The sequence below is a fragment of the Schistocerca americana genome, chromosome 1, assembly GCF_021461395.2.
Source record: "Schistocerca americana isolate TAMUIC-IGC-003095 chromosome 1, iqSchAmer2.1, whole genome shotgun sequence".
NCBI classification, from domain to species: domain Eukaryota; kingdom Metazoa; phylum Arthropoda; class Insecta; order Orthoptera; family Acrididae; genus Schistocerca; species Schistocerca americana.
In genome coordinates, this window is record NC_060119.1 from 1,076,899,038 (window position 1) to 1,076,912,962 (window position 13,925).

At 37.9% G+C, this 13,925-nt stretch overlaps 1 protein-coding gene across 1 annotated transcript in view; it reads right to left on the reverse strand.

The window, feature by feature from the left end:
• Window positions 1–6,058: 6,058 nt before the first annotated feature.
• Window positions 6,059–13,925, reverse strand: part of LOC124617564 (ankyrin repeat and MYND domain-containing protein 2) — a 44,344-nt gene continuing 36,477 nt past the window's right edge. Inside the window, exon 4 of the mRNA XM_047145275.1 lies at window positions 6,059–7,318. Within this exon, the coding sequence (XP_047001231.1) occupies window positions 6,611–7,318 (708 nt within the window). The 3' untranslated portion in view covers window positions 6,059–6,610. The remainder of the gene's footprint in view (window positions 7,319–13,925) is intronic.

Sequence of the window (13,925 nt, forward strand, 5' to 3'; positions counted from 1 at the left end):
CTGACAGGAAGTGCAAAATGGCTAACTAGGGATGTCTAGAGGGCAGGAGTAAGGATGTAGAAGCATATATCAATAAGGGTAGGGTAGATACTGCCTACAGGAAAATTAAAGATACTTCGGAGAAAAGAGAACCACCTGCATGAATATCAAGAGCTGAGATGGAAAACCAATCCTAAGCAAAGAAGGGAAAGCAGACAGGCAGAAGGAGTATGTAGAGGGTCTATACAATGGCGATGTACTTGAGAGTAATATTATGGAAATCGAAGAGGACATAGATGAAGATGGAATGAGAGGTATGATAATCCGTTAAGAATTTTACGGAGCACTGCAAGATCTAAGTCGAAACAAGGCCCTGGGAGTAGATAAAATTCCGTTAGAACTACTGATAGCCGTGTGAGAGCCAGCCATGATGAAACACTTCCATCTGGTGAGCAAGATGTACGAGACAGGCGAAATACCTTCAGACTTTAAGAAGAATATAATAATTCCAATCCCAAAGAAAGCAGGTGTTTACACACGTGAAAATTATCGAACTATCAGTTTAATAAGACACGGCTGCAAAATACTAACTCGAATTCTTTACAAACGAATGGAAAAACTGGCAGAAGCCGACCTCGGAGAAGACCCGTTTAGATTCCATAAAAATAAAATTCTGAAAGGTGGCAGGTGTAAAATACAGAGAGCGAAAGGCTATTTACAGTTTTCACAGAAACCACATGGCAGTTATAAAGAGTCGAGGGGCATGAAAGGGCAGCAATGGTTGAGAAGGGAGTGAGACAAGGTTGTAGCCTACCCTAGATGTTACTCAATCTGTATATTGAGCAAGAGGAAACAAGAAAAATTTGGAGTTGGAATTAAAATTCATCGAGAAGAATTAAAAACTCTGAGGTTTGTCGACAACATTGTAATTCTGTCAGTGACAGCAAAGGACCTGGAAGGGCAGCTGAATGAAATTGAGAATGTCTTGAAAGGAGGAAAGGAGGATATAAGATGAACATCAACAAAAGCAAAACAAGAATAATGGAATGTAGTCGAATTAAATCAGGTGATTCTGAGGAAATTAGATTATGAAATGAGACACTTAAAGTAGTAAAGGAGTTTTGCTATTTGGGGAGCAAAATAACTGATGATGATCGAAGTAGATAGCATATAAAATTTAGACTGGCAATGGCAGGGAAAGCGGTCCTGAAGAAGAGAAATTTGTTAACATCAAGTATAGTTTTAAGTGTCAGGAAGTCTTTTCTGAAGTATTTGTATGGAGTGTAGCCATGTATGGAAGTGAAACATGGACAATCAATAGTTTGGACAAGAAGAGAATAGAAGCTTTTGAAATGTGATGCTACAGAAGAAGGCTGAAGTTTAGAGGGGTAGATCACATAACTAATGAGGTGGTACTGAATAGAATTGGGGAGAAGTGAAATTTGTGGCACAACTTGACTAGAAGAAGGGATCAGTTGATAGGACATTTTCTGAGTCATCACAGGATCACCAATTTAGTATTGGAGGAAAGCATGGAAGGTAAAAATCATAGAGGGAGACCAAGAGATGAATACACTAAGTAGATTCTGAAGGATTTAAGTTGCAGTAGTTATTTGGAGATGAAGAGGCTTGCACAGGACACAGTAGCATGGAGAGCTGCATCAAACCATTCTCTGGACTGAAGACCACCACAACAGCAACAACTTTCCAAAGACTGGTTTAGGTAGACATCATTCAGAGAACTGTGACAGATTTTGAAAGTCATTACCTGGATGGAGGGAGTGAAATGTGGAAAGGATAAAATGGAATTTAATTCGGTGATCACAGAACATGTCTTTGCTAACCCCACTCACATATTCGAGCTGCCTCTAAGTGATGTGTTGATTGTGTGTCACCACTGCTAAAATGTTGTACTTCATTGGCTTATTTCATTCTTCAGATTTCCAATTTCTCAAACTCGCAGACTGTGAGGGCTTGGCATGATCAGGTTACCTTTCAGCACACAACCATACATTGTAACAGTTTGCCGACATTTACCATAAACAAAAACCATATCGACTTTCTCAACTATCTTACACATTCCGAGAGCCTGAAAAGCTTTATATGCAAGTTGTCTGCTGGTTCCAACAGCAGTGCACACACTGATTGGCCTTAAGCACACTGGCAAACACACAAATTACACCCAAGTTATATAACTGCGTACATTTGGTACAGAAGATCCGACATTTGTGGGACTTTTACTTTTGAAAGCAAAACATGAAGAAAATGTGTGTATGTTCTCAGTGCTGTGCTAGTGATAATTCAAAAAAAACAGAAGAACAACATCAGCTATAAAACCAGCAAAGCGAACACTCATCTAGAGCAGCAGTCGCAAACCTTCCTCCACTGATGGTGCTTGTAAAATATAAAACAAAAAAGAATAGGCAAATTGCTTATAGTATGACAAAATTGGTTTTATTCTGTTGCTTGTTCATGGAGCTAACAAGACAGTTATCAACATAATAATATTACATGCAACTGATGATGACATGGCAACAAAAATTAAAGTAATATATACTTCAGTTTAAAAGGAAAGAAGATCAGTGTTTTTATTTGGCAGCAGCTATAAACATTAAAAATTACTGGTATACATCAGAAAATTGACCACACTGCACACCATGACTTAGTAGAAATCACATCTCTATATATTTACTCACTGTCATGATTGCCTCACTCTTGTAAGACACCTACTCCGTTGTTAGTACCAAACATGGCCAAGTTTCTCTCTAAAGCCAGCTGTGCTGATTTAACCACGGTTATCGGATGATGATGCATGTCTTAGAGTGGGCATCTTACTCCCATGTAACAAGCACCTGAAGACTAAAATTGGGACTGTGTGCCTGCCAGTACATGCCTTATCAAAATCACCACACTTGCCATTATAAATCTTCCCTCAGATAGTTCTAATAGACACGAAAAGGATTTGAAAGGAGACATTGCCATTCACTGAACTGAAAAGTTTATTTTCTCTAGTACAAGGCATGGTACACCTTCCTAATGTTTCTACACACATGTACTGACATTCACTCTTTATTTCTGCTTGTTATTACTTTTCTGGGTTAACCATTGCTTCTATGTATCTTTGCTAACAACTCATTTCTAATAATGATGAGTTCTCAATCCTGTCCACAAACATTTAACGACTCTATCGAACTTCTCATGGCACATAGCCATGTATCGTCCTACCATGTCTGACATCTAGCCAAGAATCCCCAGTACTCCTTGCCTTTCGTGTCACCCGTAATGGCTGGCGCCAAACTGAGCTTCTTGATCACTGGGGGTTCCCCCAGTGGCAGTACTGCTGTGCTAGGCTGCTGTGTTTAAGGTCTAGGTATCGATGCTCTAGGAGTAACTATATCTGTAACCTTACATCCTGTTTAATTAGTTCGAGGCTGTTTGTTTTTAGATTAGCTTTTAAAAGAAAGGAATGCGGTAATTTGTCTTCTTCCTCGAGTCCCAATTATAATATATGAAGTCTGCTCAAAAAATTCCGGAACATTCGTAATTTTACGCCAATGGTGTGTTGGAGCGAAACGCGGTTGGCAACCCTGCACATACCTGTGTTTAATGTGTAACTGCTGGAAGGTTCATTGTTTTATGTCTGTTACTTATTGTTCAGTGCTGTATTGAGTAGAACTTTGTGTCACACAGTTTGTGAATTTTGAGACGACAGAGTTAGAGCAGCAACGTGTTGGCATTAAATTTTGCATGAAACTCAAGAAAACCTTTACAGAGACTATCAGGACATGTTGTGATGCCTGCAAGAAAATTTAAGCAGGTAACGGCCTGAAATGTGATGAAACAATTCGTGGCTCTTGCACCACAATAATGCACCCACATGTTCATCCCTGTTGGTACATGAGTATTGCACAAAAAGTGAAATCACTGTGCTGCCTCCTCCTCCTGCTCCCGCTCCATACTTCCCAGACCTGGCCCCTGCGGACCTTTTTTATTTCAAAAGTTGAAAACCTCACTGAAAGGACGAAAATTTGCAACAAAGGCGAGATACAAGAAAATTCGCATATGGCGCGTGACCCAGCAAGAGGCCTACCAAGACTGCTTCAGGAAATGGAAACAGCATGGGGAGTGGTGTATCCATTGTGGAGGAGAGTATTTCGAAGGAGACTAGGCACAATAAGTAAGAGGTAAGCGTAGAAAAATTTTGTGCACAAAGTTCTGGAATTTTTTGAACAGACCTCATATTCATCACTTTTACTGATATCCGTGCATAATTCTCTTAAGTTATTCACTCTAAAGTAAAGTTTATGTATTACTTCCACAAATTTCTGGGGTGTATTCAGGTTTGTGATCCTTAATATTCAACGGACATCATTTAATTCACTTAGAATATAGTGTTTACCCATGAATGATTTGCAAAATGAATGAAAATCCTTCAATAAAGCTTCTCTTCAACGTATCCTCTTCCACCAAATTGTGTGAGGTGCTGAATACTTTCAAAGCACTTGCTTGATTCCATAACATACTATCTTGGCAAAATGATTCTATAATGTTTTGTGGGCATAGACAGTAATTCAGGGGAACTACACACAATGAACACAGATGATTTCTTAGATTTTGCGAAGAGCAATAAAATCAAAATAGGTTAGATATGGTGACTAAAAGGAGGATTTGGTACTACTAATTAAATTTCTGAATAGGTGCAACAGTGTCACAATGAATAATCCTTTGCAGGTCTACCTTTGATCAACACGCTTGAATTCTTTCAAAAACTTAAAGCATGCCTGAAACATATCAATTTGCTGTTACTACCATATCTTGAAGTATTTTCACTTGCCATAAAGAAAGCACACAAAATTCTACTTCTCTCTCTAATTCTGCTGCATTGGAGCAAATGAAACTGCTTGAGCACCATGTAAGTCTTCGGATGTAATGATTTAAAGCCACATTTCATCATCAATTTTACTACTGAATAAAGTCCTTTGTTCTGGAAAAAAAACCTTCTGTTACACATATTTATCAAAATTCAAATGCCAAGCCCTCTGTTTATGTGCTAGATTAAGTGATACCTATAACTGTTAACCTTCCTGGAGTGAAGAATAACTTAGAGACAAATTGTAACAATTTAAGCTCAAGACTGTGGCATACTGAATTTGATGACCTGTTGTGTGTTGCCTTTAGTTATTCTCTGAATATACAAGAATTTCATTCAGTGACAAATGAATGTAACTTCATATTCAGTAGAATTTATTTCAATCATGAATTTAATGAATGAAAAACTGGTCACAGAAAAATAAGAACCTTGAAATGTTCAACACAATCACACACAGTATACACTCACAATTAAACCTACTGTCTAATTGTTAAGGACCATTTCTGTCAATTATTTCCATCACCATTACCTCTGATGCTCATACCCAACTATTTTTCACAACAGCTACTGCCCAAAGCCAGTACTTTTGTAGCTCCTTTATCTGTGCATTCATTCACGTATTTTGACCTTTCTCTTCCTCTTATTCTACAACTGGGTTTTTTTCTGTTCTCTGGCTAACTCCATATCTAACACTTTGGTGCCCAATTTCAAATTTTTCTTTGGCTTTTGTGATCCGTAGTGTAGGAACCTCTGGAAATTGAATACAGCTCAGCTGTGAGTCTTGTTATAATTACGATATATTTTTCTTTGGCTTTTGTGATCCGTAGTGTAGGAACCTCTGAAAATTGAATACAGCTCAGCTGTGAGTCTTGTTATAATTACGATATCACTTTTATTTCTTTAGAGGATGTAGATAGCAACTATACTAATGAAATATTAACTTTGATCACATATTGTTTAAGATGGCATTTGTGAATACTTCTTTCCTCACATCACAGACTTTTTCAGAAAATTATCTGGCAAATTAGCATTATCTACCAGTTAGAAATTAAATGCTGTTCCACTTGGAATTCTAATGTATATCTTTTTTTGTAATGAATTATTATTTACCAGGTCCATGTACAGTAATGTTACTTTCTCCATCGCATGTAAAAATCTCATGCTGAAACATGTTTTATTAAGAACTTTTGTGATTTATAATAATGCTCATTTTGATCAGGAATCTACTTTATTTTTAGAGTGGTACATCCAATTACCTTCTTGCGTATCATGTGTGAGATTGAGTTTATTTTTAATTCTTTATTGCTGAAACATTTCACATAATTTTCTGCATTGCTCCAACTTATCAAGACAAGTCTCTAATTAATTTAAAAGCTTTAGAAGCTTTTTATAATTATTCCAAGGTAACCATTAGGTAACATCACATACCACATAATTCATTATGTGTGTGTTAATCAACAGACAAGAAAGATAAGGACAAATAGTTATAGATACATAGCAACAGTTTTGACCATGTTGTCTATGGAATTTATCACACATTAGTTACTGAACTGCACTGTGAACATAAATTTCTTTTCTTTTTCTCTCTTAAGAGAAGGAAAGGAAAGGGACATACTTTACTTGCAATGGTCACATTATCCAATGTACAATGACAGTTAATCACATGTTACATACATGGAAATACAGAAAAAATGAAATGGTTCCCATAATTAGAAAAAAAAGAGATTTTGTAAACCATTACAGTAAGCTATTCAACTTCCATTACTTCACTTGAAGACCCCTCAATTCTGAAGTTGGAGGACTAGCTGATGGTTTAGCCTTTATGGAAACTTGAGATAACCTTGTACATGCTTTCTTATGCATAAACCAATGGAGACGTTGACATTCTCTGTCACAATACTGAACTGCTTTACATTTAGAGCACTTCTTTGTCGCTCCTTCTTCACCACATGTTGAGCAGCAATGGGTGCCACTGTCTAAAAAGCCCCTCTGCCCATTGATGGCAGCAGAAATAATGCTCAGAGCAGAAGGGGAGTCCTGTTGAGCTAAACTTGTAACCATCTGGCGGAAAACTGTACATTCACGATATGGGAATTCACGAACACATTCTCTCAGAAAACTTTCCTGAAACTCTGGAGACCCATTGTCGCCACGCCCACATTTCAGCATTTTCCGAGCAAAGAGTTCCACAGGATCTGACCGCTTTTCTTCTGTATTCTCACTATCTTTAGTTTCATCTTTCTTTCTCTCCTGTTGTGCTGCTAATTGCCTTTTTCTACATCGGCCAATCTCAGCAACTACACATGACAAGTAATGGAATTTGAATGACATAACCTCATTTGCTTCAAATCCTCTCTTCATTTCTCTTTCACTCATGAGTTCCAAGATTTTCTGAACTTTCTCCAGATTCTCAGCTAATAAAGGTGCCTTCTGCAGATTCAGAGCAACCCTGACTGGATGAACATTTACCTGCAAAAGACGGAAATTTTTAAAACACTTTTGGATAACATAGACTGTAGAATGATGAAGGTAATGTGTACAGCAAAGGAAGAAATGATTTCTGTGATACAATTAAATACTGAAAAAAGAAAGTTTTCAAAGAATTATGTTACAATTAAAGTCATAAATGAATACTACAATGTTTGAGAAAGAATACTGTACTTACCAGCATCTAAAGCAGGAACAACAAGAGCAGAGCTTACTAAATACAGACTGAATATTTATTTTAAGAATTAGGGGAAAAAAAGAAAAAAAAGTTAAGCATATGTTCTTTGGGGGAGGAAAAGTCACTCCAAAAGCTGGCACAGATAAGGCTTTAAGCAAGGGAAGGAATTGTGAAGTAACAATGTATTAACAAAGGAGATTCCAAACCCATGTACTAATAATGGTCCGAGTTGTATGAACTTTTATCCTGTCTCTGAAGCTTATTTGGAAGATACAAAAGTCTTAACCCTGGACATTGCATATTTTACAGGCCTCATATGAGCATAGTGTTTCTTAGTCCCATGCTTTAATTACTATATTTTCTACCCCCTTGACCACTTGAAAATGTAGGTTACCTGACTTCTCCTGGAAAGCACTCTCAAAATTTCAGTAGTAAACCTCTGCATAAAGCACAACACCTCTCTTGTAGTTTCTGCCATTGGAATTTGTTGAGCATCTCTAATGCTCTCACACATCTAAACAAACCACGATGAAACATGCTATTCTTCACTGGCTCTTTTCTATCCCCTCTCTATCAGTCCTACCTGGTAAGGATCCCAGATTGATGAACAATACTCAAGAAGTGGTCAAACAAGCACCTCGTAACCCAGCTGTATAGATACTCCTACGTAGTTTATAATGGTTATCACTTTCAGAAATTTGTCATAAGTAGTGTAGTTGTGCAGTAGTGGATTTCTTTTTCTATGTATGTATAATATGTTACATTTATTTACATTCAAGGTCAATTGCTAGACCCCACACCATTCATCAATACTGTAAGTCCTTCTGCAAATCATTACCATTTTCTGGCACTGGTACCTTCTTATAGACAATAATATAATCTGTGAACTGCCTTAAAGAGCTTCAGTTGCAGTCTATTAAATCATTTACACACATTATAAACAGAAACAGTTATATAGGACTTTCATCGATGTCAATCTTGTGAAGAGGCTGTCAGTTATGTGGCAAATGTGGAGGTGGGTCCTGGGGCTCTCCACTGCAAAATATCAAAAATTAGAAGCCTGATTTAGGCCTTTAAATGCTACATTTCTGACACACTGTTCAATTTCACATCAACATTTGTGCTAGGATTGTCTTTACGAAAACTTAACAGTTGCCGAAGCAAACAAATTGATCAATGAATCAATCAATCACTCTAAGTACTTGCATTTTTGACAAAACAACTAAAAAACCCATAGCAGCTAACATTACCTTACAGTGTTTTTAAATTCTAAAAAGATGAATAAAACCACCGAACACAGATAAAGTCATAAAATTATCGAAAATATCACTTTCTGTAACAACTTATTCCTGGCAAAAAAAAAAAAAAAAAAAAAAAAAAAAAAAAAAAAAAAAAAAAAAAAAAACATTACTAAATTGCATCAGTATGCTATGTATTATACAGAGTGTACATAAAGTCCAGGAACACTTTCAATTATTTATAGCACAAGAACTAAACACTGTACAGATGTCATACATATTGCATTTTGAAGAGAAACTCTGAAAGGTTTCTTTTTTTATTATTATTTATTTATTTTTTTTTTTTTTTTAACATTCGATATGCGAACCACGAGTGACCCAGCAGATGTCAATATGATAATCTAATTCTTGTCATACCCATCCCAGCATGGCATTGTCGCCTGTGCCAGTCACTTCCCGTATTCTCTCCAGGAGCTCTGCTATATCACGTGGAAGAAGTGATACATTCACCAGATCTTTAATGTGTCCCCACTGAAAAAAAGTCACACGGAGTGAGATCTGGTGATGAGGGAGGCTATTTCGAACTCCAACACACAGAAAGCTCACTCCGCTCCTGAACTTGCCATGTTTGCGACTAGTGCTGAGTATTGGCAAATTACCAAACTACGCTTTGGTGGTATACATGGAAAAAAAAAACTTTCAGGGTTTCTCTTCAAAATGACACATCTATGATATCTGTACAATGTTTGGTTCTTGTGCAATGAATAATTGAAAGTGTTCGCAGAGTTTATGTACACCATGTATGTATGGATAAATTGGTTAACTGCATATCTTGTGATGTCACCTGGTTAGATAAACCACAACAGCTTACAGCTTGAACCTTCTCTGCCATTTGGTCTAAAAGCAGTTTTATTCTTATCCTTTAAGAGGAGATGTGCAAAACGAAAAATTTTCAATGGCTCTCAGCATAACCTACCTTAGCAATTCATGGTCATAAAATTCACTAAGTATTGGGAAGGAAATCATTAAAATCTATAAAACATTTTAAGAGCATATGATTAGTGAAATGTAAACAGTATCTTTCCCATAACTCCATAATCAAGGTGATGAATCTGTAACAATCACGGACAATCCGTAATAGCTGGCAGTTCTGCAATTTTTGCAGTACCCCCCAAAACCCGAAATTACCTTTACACCCTCCAATTCTGTTCTGTTAAGAGTGCTGTATTGCATGCTGCCTGCAAGGTAGTCTTGAAGTCAGTCACAAAGCTGGTCTGGTAATCAGTAAACTATTGTTTTCTTCACTAACCAGCAATGCAGGATAGAGTCAAATGCCTTCCTGAAGTTGTGGAACATGGCATCAATCTGAGTGCCAATGTCTACAGCACTGTGGATCTTGCAGAGGAACAGAGGGAGCTGAGTTCTGCAAGATCTCCATGAAATCCATATTGATTTTTATAGTGGAGATTTTCATTCTAATTTCTGTACAATCTTACAGGTATCTCAACCGATTCTGATGACTTTCCACTACAAAGCAATTTTACTTTTTTCAGTCAATTATCTCAATATCTGCCAGCTCATACTGTGATTGAAAGGAGGAACCTTACTACGATCTTCTGCAGTGAAACTGTTTCCTGTATTTAAGCCTTCTCTGTTATTTTCCGTTTTGGTGCCATTATGGTCACTAAGTGCCTGAACACATGATTTCGTTTTGTTTTGTTTTTCCTATTTGTGCTCCATATCTTCATCATCAACCCTGTATATTTGATGTTGACTACTGAGATACTCTGCAGTTTTTACCCTGTCACTCAGCTAAGTAAAAATATTTTCCTAACTTAACATTCCTTACAATAGCCATAGACATAGACATAGCCACTATCACAGACTTACAATCACTGATACCCTCCTGTTAACTGAATGGAGAAGCTCACGTCTGTCTGTTGCTAGGAGGTCTAAGACGTTACCTTCACGAGTTGGTTCTCTAATGATCTGCTAGAAGTAATTTTTGGCCAAAACATTCAGAATAATGTCACACGAATCCCTAGCTCTTGAACCAGTTTTGATAGCATGCCTCTCCCAATCTATACATAGCAAGTTGGAGTCACCCCCTATTACAGCAGCATGATCAGGAAACTGATTCATGAAATTCTGCACTTTCTCTCTTAAGCATTCTACTACTACAGCTACTGATGCAAGTGGTCCATAAAAGCATTCAATTATTTTAGATCGGCCTTTGATGCTTAATACCACCCAGATTAATTCACATTCGTAATTCATCATAACCTTGCTTGATTTATGTAGTTTTTTTACTGTAATAAATACGTTACCACCATTGGCAACTAACCTATCCATGCGATATATATTCCAATCTGAATTTTGCTACTCACCTCTGATTTCAACCAACTTTCTGTTCCTAATACTATCTGGCCATTATTAGCTTCAATAAGCAATACTAATTCTGGGACCTTACCATGGACGTCCCTGCAGATTACTAGTACATATTAACCTTTTCTAGTTCCAGACCGCAGGGATGAGAATTTTCTGAAAATAACATGGCTAATGTATCTTAGATTTCGGCAGGCAACTGATCTCTGATATCAAGGGAGGGGGTTCCTCTAACCTAAAGAAAGCCCATGTGGATGCCACAAGTACTCTCCTATCCTAGTAATTGTTTCCTCCGTGTCATGCACACTTGACCTGTTAAGAGAAGCCCTACAACCTGATAGTGGAGGTCGAGAAATTTGTATATAATAACGTTTCCAAGTTGTCAGACTCTGGTTTAGCCCTTCTACTCTGCAGCACACTAGAGGACTGTGAACGGTCCTAGGTACGATGCTAAAGATTGAGAGCTTAGTCAGCACCATGCGTAAGATGCAAGCTGTCTTCACCAAATCGTCATCTGCCTATAGGAACTGAGGGTGGCCTTACAACCCAAGCAGCAGGCATCAGCTGTGCAAACATGTGCCACTATTTGCAGCTGGTCACAACCAGTGGGTTTGATAGCCATCACCAGAACCTCTTCCACATCTTTGACAAGATCTTCTGACAAACATAGTGAATGCTCACTGGCATTCTTTCCCAAACTACCTGCTGTTTCCTTGAGGAGTCCCATTGCTTGCCTACTATTGGAGCTCCCAATGACTAGCACATCCACCCTCTGCACTTGTTCAGACTGGATAGGAAAATCAACCACTGACCCAACAGGAAAGGTGTCCCGTGCTGGCTTACAAGTGTTATCAACACCAGGTAGCACCTCATACCTATTGCTAAGGCGTAAGTGGTCAGCCAGCTCACACTTTCACCTTCTGCCCAGAGACACGCAATCCCATCACTACTAGCACTCACTCTCGGGTGACGACAGACCAATCCGATGCTGCTTTACAGAAGTCGCAGTGACAACCAGTTCACCAGGGGATTTCAATGGCACCACAGGTTTTGCGGGACTTGTCTGTGGTGCCCCAATGTCACCAGAGGTTTGAGTGGTAGATAGATGCCTGCTGAATATGGCTAATGTAGTTTCCTGCTATTTACGGCAGTGGCCAATTCCCCTTGAGGCAGCACACAACAAGCATAGTCTCTGTCCACATAATACCGTGTAAAAAACTTCATGAGATCTCAAAAAACACAAACAAGGCAATCTGGACTAACTAAGAAGGAACAAGCAGATCCCCGCATAAGAGAAAATTACCCCAACAGTGGCGCTATGGATATTGAGATGCATGCAAGATATAAACGACCAGAATAAACAAGCACTAAAATCTGCTCTGTAGAGTTCTTTAAGATTTCAGAATATTTAAGAGTGTTACAAACTCACTACGAGACCAAAAGTTAATGTGCATGGTAAAAATGTACATTTAATAAATTCTACAGTGATTTGGTTCTCAATATGTTGCTGGGAAGCACTGCTTAAAGTAACACTAGTCTTGAGAGGCCACTATTTTTTGCAAGTCACATACAGGAAGGCCACAATTTATCATTTCCCAACAGTTTGTGGATGTCTTGCAAAATCTAGTGCTCAAATAAATAGGTGGTAGGCAAAATCAACCTTGTAACACAAGACTTAAAGCTACTAGATTTAATGCCCTATGTGGGCATACTGTTTCATCTGAATCCCAAGCACAGAATATGTTTAATGAAAATTATGATAATGAGGACCATAAAGTGTCAGAACAGGTTTAACTGTGTGTGTAGCGCATTTAGTATCTGTTCTTTACATTTTGATTCAAGTTTCACATTAATTACAAACTTTATAAAAAAGACACTATTGTTACAGCTTATGTATGAGAATTCTGCGAATTAATATTAATAATCATAATCATCAATATTAATTAAAATTTTATAACAAAGTGGGTAATTTATTTTTCCATAGGAAATATAAGATGTTGAGACTTGGTTAAAAACCAATCAAATCTGTGAGACTGGTGGTTTGTCTACAAATCTGATTTTCACAAACATCTATTTTTTTCAAAACTCTGTGTCTGTGCTTTGGACCCTTGCAGTTCTCAGTGCCTCGTGTACGGGGTCTGTTCAAGAAAATCCAGAATATTGGTAATTTTGCACTAATGGTGCGTTGGAGCAAAATAACTCGAGAAAACCATTTCCGAAACACACCAACGATGCAGGAAGCCTATAGTGATGAATGCTGAAGCCGTATTTGGTGTTATGAATGGTTCACATGGTTCAAAAATAGCCGGACAAAAGTTAAAGATGACCTCATACAGGACGCCCTCCAATGTCTACCGATGACGCTCATCTTGGGAATATCAATGAAATTGTGCACGCCAATTGAAGACTGACAGTCTGAGAGATTGCAGAAGAACATTACATTTCAGTTAGATTATTTCATGAAATCCTGACACAGCATTGAGGAATGCATCATGTTGCTGACAAGTTCTTCCTGAGGTTCATGAGTCAAGACTAGAAAGACCTTTGCCTCGCAATCTGTGAAGAGTTTTCAGATCACATAAATTAAAACATGACTTGAGTTAAGAGAACCATAACTGGTGATGAGACACGGGTCCCTATGGCTACGATGTTGAGACCAAGGTTTAAACTTCACAATGGGTCAGTAAAGGTCCTCCAAGATGAAAAAAAAAGTTTGTCAGGTCACGTCAAATGTCAAAGCCATGCTGATAGTTTTCTTTGACTTTGACAGATTAGTTCATCATGAATT